Genomic DNA, 7,457 nt, shown 5'->3' with positions numbered 1-7,457 from the left:
GGGCGGTGTTAAAGAAGCTTGGGGTCATCCTTCACTTGAGGCTTGCGGAAGGTTTGGGGATGGAGGAAGAAGAGCTCGGGGAAGCTCCAAACTCCAAGCCCAAGGAAGAAGATGACGTCGAGGTGGTGCAACCTGTCGGCGTCATGTTGCGGCGGTCCTCCGGCGAAACTACAACGAGGTTGAAGGGCTTCAATGGTGGGGGAACCTTGGGAGCTCCTCCAAGGTTTGAGAAGGAAGAGAGAGAGAGAGTGTGTGGGAGGAGAGAGAGCTGCAAGGAGCTCTAGACGAGTAGGGAGCGCGAGCTGACGAGTGGGTAAGTGGAGGTGACGTGGCACAAAAGTTCTGCGCGCATGATATGCACCGGGATGTGCTGGCGGACCGTCTGTGGGTGAGGGGTGGACCGTTCGTGGATGACGCGTCAAAGGAGTTGACCGGGGTCGTGATTGACAAAGTTAAGGTGCTGACATGTGACGGCGGACCATCCGGCCTAAAGGGCGGACTGTCCGCAGGTCAAAAACGACCTCCCAACGTTAAGCAATTTTTAATTATTAACTTACTTTGATTAATGCTTAAAGATGCATATGATGGCATGCTTAAGTTAAACATGTTTTAAGGCCGTTACAGAGATGGTGACCGGTGTAACCACCATAAGATACTGGTGCCAAATTCCGTTGCTCCGGGAGATCTAAACGCCGGTAGCCACGTGACCATACAGGTTAATGATCTTATTTTTTCGCCGGTTCAGTCCTTTATGTGCTTTTGTTTGCAAGAAAACATGTGAAATCTTCTACGCTGTAAGCTGTCTCGCACATGTTGCATGCTGTAGGCAAGTCCGGGAAGGTGTTTTGATTATTCACATTATTACTGGTACGAGTGGTAACTGGAAGAACGTGTGAGCAATCAGCCAATCATATAAGTTTCGTAGGAACATTTACATGTGCACAATCCATCTTTCTGCTGAGAAAGAAAAGGAAAAGCCATAATAGAAGAATGCATGCAGAAAAGCTGTCTTCGTCCTTGTACTTTCAACTTTATGGAGAATGCTGGAGTTACCAATCTACTACTCCCTCCATTCCTGATCTATGTATCTACACATAATATATATCTAGGTGCATAGAAAAACTATGCATCTAGTAAAGCCAAAATGATTTATGATTTGGGACGGAGGGAGTAGTCAACACCACTTGAATTCTGGAGGGAGGGGGGGGGTGATGATGTAACTGTGATTGTGGGCATTAACCAACCAGAGAAAAGTTGAGTGTCTCACAACTCACAAGCAACCAGAGAAAAGTTGAAATCGTTCAGAAATTAACCAATACTTCGATGTTTTGGCAACAAACATGAAACAACTTACATCACTCATAAGTCACCCAAAATCGCTAATCCAGCAAAATACATGGATTGGGGTGGGGGCACATGTTCCTATTAATAATGATATATCACATCTTAGAGGTGTGACTGGAGACTGATGGGATGGTGGGGTTATCCAGTACCTATGGTGAGGCACGTTGTGCTCAGCTTCTATGCAACGTCAAAAGGATATGGAATCGCTGATCATAGGGCGACGTGAGAAGTATCAGAAAGACCAGGTGAGTAGGTGACTAATTGTAGAGCTGCAGTAACGTTATGTATCTGTCTTGAAAACATAATTTTGACACATCCGAATCGGCTGAACACTTATTTTAACAGCGACAAATCTTAGAAATCCTATTCCAAATTTGCATATTGAGACCACTATGGCATCCAACACTCCAAGAGCTAGCTTATTCAAATGTTTACGGAAAAAAAAGGAGAGCTAATTCAAATGTTACTTATAGAAGTATGTACATGCAAGTATCATTTCCAATGATACATCAGACAGAATATTTTGACTTCTTTGAGTAACCAGTTGAAAATAAACATAAGCCTGCAACGGTAACAAATGGTTTATACAGTTTATTCCTTCCAAAATAGTTTGTCGTGATAGGCTACAGCTAATAAACAGTCTTAATCTGAATACCTGGACTCTGAAATATATGCTGTTGCATTTCCCAAGTCCCTACTAAGGCACAATGTCAGCAATAAGTTAATCAATGCTAGAAGAATGTTCAGAGTTTCCCTGCATACTTCTCCAAAATATGAATTCGTTGCATCACATTGTAATCTGGTGAAATCATAAGGCAATAGCAGACTCTCACATACTAACTGATAAGTGTTACAGCTTCTGTTCCAGAAACAAGCGTATCCTCTAGGAATGGAACAGTCTTCCATATTTTCAATGCTAGAGGTAGCCGACGACCATTCCCAGAATCTGCATCATGCCCTAACAATAAATCACTCACAGAACAGGGTAACAGACAGTTTTTCTGCAAAACAAAACTTTTGAAGTACAAACCTGAACTTCTTGAGTCATCTTCTACACAAACTGCCATGTAATGAGAATTATTTAGCTCTGCAAGTGCAAATTGCCAATTCTCGGACAAACAGTCACAAGAGTCAGAATCATTGAATACTTTTGGTGCCTGGCAAAGTGCAAAGGATTAAGACAAATCAGAATTTTTAATTGCTTTTTAGGCACAAGACTTTCTTGTTAAGATGCATTTGTGTGGCAGTAAAGCTTGTAACGTCGCCACACATAAGAACATGATATTTTTTTTCTTCGAAAATTCCACAACATTGACTGACATTTAGTGGAAAGCAGTGTGTGAGTGTGACCAGGAGTTAAACGAAATAATCCAACCCCCCCCCCCCACCCGCCCCACCCAACCCACGACCCCAACATACGCACGACACACTCTCCTGAAGGCCCACAAATCTTTGTTTGCTCGCTATTTTTTGGCTGTGACAAAATTATGTTCAAGTGCCATAGCAAATGTGGTTTAGGAGAGTCCCTTTGCATTGCATGTAGCACACACGGAAGATGACAAGCATGAGGACAAACTGCATACCACAGAAATTTGGATTCCATTTTTTGCTGCCAATACAATTGAGAACTTATTGAAAGGAGCGCCTGAAAACCCCCTTCCAAGAGCTTTAACGTATGCCTCCTACAAAATTAAGACATCAATAAAGACAGTCAATGCAAGCAACCACTTGTCTTTTGTAACATCATATCAATATATTGTTATTGCAACTTGTAGTCTCCGCTTTACGAAGGACATGTTGACTAAGGAATCTGATGAGATTTCAATGAATTAGATCAAAGGTGTATGTTCTTGTATCCTTAATAAATAATTCATGAAATGGACATCCATGTGACCCTCATATCTCCTCGAATCTAATCCATCCAAAGGGCTCACATCCAACAGTTAGCAAGGTAACAATAAAATGTAACCACACTAAGTATATATACGTAGTTCTACAGATTATGACAATGTAAAAACTCAACTTCAGGGGGAAGACACCACCTGGGGAAGACCCCTCGAGTTCACTGCTCTAACCAGTATAACTCACGAGAAGCTGGTAGATTCTAACAATGTAATTGGCCGTAGTATGCTTTGAGTGGTAGAAGATTCATTCAGTTAAGAATTTTTCGCATTGCAAGGAAAGGTACCGGTGGTCTGAAGAATGGTGATACAAAAACATGAATCAAATGAATAAGGAAGTTATAGTAAAGAGCCAATAAAAGACTCACTTTAAGAGTCCATAGTTTTATGAACTCCTTTTGCTGAGCATCAGGATCCGGAATTTTATCTAGATAATCAACTTCAGATGGGGTGAAATAACGGCGAGCAAGAGATAAAAAGTTCTTTTTTGTCTTCCGTTTCTTCTCTTCAATGTCAATGCCAATCTGAGATAGATGAAAAATAGTAATATTGATTCCGTAAGTTCCATAGCAACAGAAGTATGGATATTTCTACTTCTCTAGTTTAGACGGTCAATAATTAAAGGAACATACAGGAGTATCCATGGTTACGCCACAGGCAATTAAAGAAGATGTGTGTGAAATATTGAAATGCAAAGGCCATCCCATCCTGTTGTCATCAGGTTGCCACAGTATCTGGTTAAACATGGCAACAACCAAAAGCAAATTCAATAGAGCAAAACTGCAGAAAAAGAGAGAACTGTAAAGCTTAGCTTCCAACTTCTTACCTCAGGTTTGCCAAATTTGTTTTTCTTAAACTCAAATGATCTTGGATCAACTTTGCAATCTGTATCTAGTCTAGTCCAAAGAAATCAGCAGCAATCATATCAGGAATCCGATAGTGATATACAAAGATATATTCAACAATATATGAAACAATAGAAAGAATGTGTATTGAATAAAGTGCCAAATGCAAACACCTAGTACATGCTTAAACTGCCAGGCGCAGGTTTAATGGCAGAGTGACAGTGCTCATTCCATTATTTTTAAGGCTGCTAGTTTGATGCAAATGCAATGCCTTCTTTATGTTGTTCTGGACAGTTGGTATAAGAATCAGAGAACCTGGCATTTGCATTTTAGGACTATGTATCGACAAATTGGGAATGTGATAGTATGTTCTAGACTGTTAATAGAGACATGAACCCATTCATGATCAGTACAAGAATTTATCTAAATGACAATAACATGCATGAAACTTAAATGAAATGCAACATTAAATTTCACAAGTAGCTGATTGTTTCATACATCTCGAGAGTGTGGTGCGCACCAGTGCACGGGACAGCACTGCACCTTTCTGCAACTTTTCTCCATTCATAGCCAAAGCAGCCTTCCTTTCAGAAGGCGAAAGGAGGTCCATGTACATCTTCAGTTGGGAGGCATCATTCAGCTCATCAGGCAGAAGGTACCAAACATGCACCTCTCTGTGACAAATTAACTCATACATTAGTGTCTTCAATGCCTTGATGTACCAGACCACAATTATACTAGAAATAATAATCAAAAGTTTTTCAAATGTTCATGAGTTATATTGCCCGAAATAGAAGGAAAAAAAGCTCAGCCAAAAGCATCCCCATTTACTTTCTTGTGCTTGTTGGATTGTTCCCTCAGAATCATAATTTTGGCATCATTTGGTCTGAAAAAGACAGGCACCATTTAGCTATGCCAATACTATTAGGTTTTGGGATTAAAACATTCTGCAGAAATGGCACCATCCAGGAGAGGCAGGTTATTGATCTCATGTTGTACATTTGTTGTTAGCAATCAGGCAACTCTGAGCGCATAACTAAATGCTTTAAGCATACCTGAAAACTATTTCGTTCCCAGCTTTTTTCACGCGAGATAAAATAAGACATACGAGGTTCGTCCGAGCTGTTGAAAACTAATTCAGGAACAGAGGCCCAAGAGTGCAGAAAACGGTAAAATTGTCAGCAAGCAGACATGAGCAATCCAATAACCTGAACGTGGTTCATTTGGGAAGGGTTTCTGAAAGTCTCAACTATGCTAAATGGCGCCATTAAATTTTCCTAGATAAAAGCCCCTGTATCACGGTCTGTCTATGATACAAGGAAGAAAAACGCTTACACTCATCACACTGCAGAAGTGGAACTATCCACACAGGAACAAGGCAAGAGAGTAGTGGCAGCTACAACATTCCAGGAGCTGTAACGCAACATAAATCTATAGATCATAACATCGAAATTAACCAGCGAATGGTCGCTCCACCTCAAGCCACACAGACGCGTTCACGCTGAACTCGAAATCGCAGCAAAATGGGTAGGTGGCGCTGGAATTTCCCGAACCATTGCGGACGCTTAACGAGTTCCCCAAACTCACGGATCTCGACACTATTCCAACCTCCACCAAACTAGAGCCCCTGATTGCTAAACCCACAAATTCTCAGTTCAATTAAACTGAACCTTTAACCACTGTCTCCGCACGAATCTGCAACCAGCACTAAACTGGCTCCGCTCGAAGACGGCCAAACAACCACAGGACCAGAGAGCTGACGGACGGGAGGAAGAGCGGGCGGTACCTTCGCGACTGGAGGGGCAGCGGCGGCGGAAGCGAGGAGAAGAGGCGCGCGCCGGCGACCCCCGGCATCCGGGGCGGAGGCGGTGAAGCCGGCGGCGGGAGCGGCATCGCGCGGCGGCGGAGCAGGAGGTGGCGCATCGACGATGGGCTCCGTTTTTGGTTTATAGCGTGCGGGCCGGGCGGCCGGCCGGCGAGTGGGGTCGGATCGATGGGAACGAGGCGCGTGTCGGCGAAACCGATGGGCGGGGCCCGCGGATCGATTTGCCCACCGTGGGCTGGCTTGTGGCTTGTCAACGAGGGGTTCGGATTTCCTATCCGTTTTTCGGTATACTAGAGTCTCGCGGCACGTCAATTTTCTGAACAAATTTTTTTTAAAAGAATTGATATTCATATATTAGCATCAAGAGCGTCATATGTCTTGGGAAAAAATAAAATTTGTAGTACTAATCAGACAGCTGCATACGCTTATATTTATTTAGATCTTTATTTTGATGTGACGGAACAAATTATAATTTTAATAATAACGATTAATGTCTGCATACGATAGTATAAGTATTAGCTTTGAAGGAGTTGCGTAATTATTTCTACAAATTCATCAGTGTGGAGGTAAGAGATTGGAATGGGAGTCGAGCAAGATAACTGCATAATATCACATTCACGTTTGCCTTTGCTTGTATGGAAAAGATCATATTCACGTTGCCTTTACTTGTATGGAAAAGTAAACAAGTTGTTGCTGAAATAAGTGATATAGTAACATAGTACATAGAGAGCGAGTATTAAAATAAATAAACACATCTAACAGTAGTGCTTGTCGACTAAGTGGACCAACTAGTCAGTGAACATCTCAAGAGTAGATTGTGGAAGAGTATTTCCTGTGTATGTAAGTGTGACGGCGTTCGAAGCAATAGCATTGCCTGTATTTGAAGAAATTGCAAGAGGAAGTACGTTGCTGTAGCTCTGTGATCTCAGCGATGAAGTTGCGATGTTGATTTTCTATCCTTTTCAAGCGTTTCATCTGAGCGACACATGTGTCTTCAAAAATCCATGGCATAGCTGATTCCTTCTCTTTCTAAGTCTTCAATAGGTTGGCGTGGTTGTGATCGACCAAAGTCAATTTCTCTTCGCTTGTGATATTGTGAATGGCATCATCGTAGGCTGATTCTATTGCTCCACCTACGTTATCTACGAAATCACTGTAGTAAATTGCTTTCTTATTATGCGGCGGAGGTGTTCGCTGCGTTGGCATAATAGTAATGGAGGCAGTGAAGATAGAATGACTCATTTCTCTCATTTCTCTCACATCTGTTCTACGTACATAAAGGCTTAGGTCTTGCGCAATATGATCAAAAAAATAATTTCTTTGGTATCTAAATAGACGACATAGTTCTGCGACATTTAAAGTAGTTCCTCAGCTTTTATGTTGGAGTAGTAGGGATTTGATGCATTGTACAAAGGAAGAAATGATTTGAACAATGGAAAATTCATACCTGCGCTTTTGGTTACGATAACGCCTTCATGTTTACTTCAGTTTTAAAGTGATTACCATGTGGAAAGGTCGTAGCTTGAAGAGATGAAAGTGCGT

The 7,457-nt window shown here is 41.9% G+C and overlaps 1 protein-coding gene across 2 annotated transcripts; it reads right to left on the bottom strand.

Moving 5' to 3' along the window:
* Window positions 1-1,774: 1,774 nt before the first annotated feature.
* On the bottom strand, window positions 1,775-6,036 carry LOC117862161 (uncharacterized). Of its 2 annotated transcripts, none has more exons than XM_034745681.2 (8): window positions 5,877-6,036; window positions 4,589-4,764; window positions 4,072-4,136; window positions 3,878-3,979; window positions 3,614-3,769; window positions 2,928-3,026; window positions 2,375-2,501; window positions 1,775-2,290 (listed from the first exon to the last, which is right to left on the bottom strand). In XM_034745681.2, the coding sequence occupies exons 1-8, from the start codon at window positions 6,011-6,013 to the stop codon at window positions 2,181-2,183; spliced, it is 972 nt and encodes a 323-aa protein (XP_034601572.1). In that variant the 5' UTR covers window positions 6,014-6,036; the 3' UTR covers window positions 1,775-2,180. The 2 variants fall into 2 exon arrangements, with proteins under 2 accessions (XP_034601572.1, XP_034601573.1); XM_034745682.2 differs by having other exon boundaries at window positions 4,072-4,130.
* Window positions 6,037-7,457: the final 1,421 nt, after the last annotated feature.

Source organism: Setaria viridis, chromosome 6 (genome assembly GCF_005286985.2).
Source record: "Setaria viridis chromosome 6, Setaria_viridis_v4.0, whole genome shotgun sequence".
NCBI lineage: Eukaryota > Viridiplantae > Streptophyta > Magnoliopsida > Poales > Poaceae > Setaria > Setaria viridis.
Note: the sequence above shows the minus strand (reverse complement) of the source record. Positions and strands in the feature narration are given on the sequence as shown.

Bases quoted from the DNA above. Each gene is read 5' to 3' on its own strand.
- LOC117862161 (XM_034745681.2), bottom strand. From the start codon at position 6,013: ATGCGCCACCTCCTGCTCCGCCGCCGCGCGATGCCGCTCCCGCCGCCG. The intron at 4,137-4,588 runs GTATGAAACAAT...GGACTAGACTAG, and splicing joins GCGCACCACACTCTCGAGAT to ATACAGATTGCAAAGTTGAT. The intron at 3,770-3,877 runs GTATGTTCCTTT...CATCTATCTCAG, and splicing joins GCGTAACCATGGATACTCCT to ATTGGCATTGACATTGAAGA.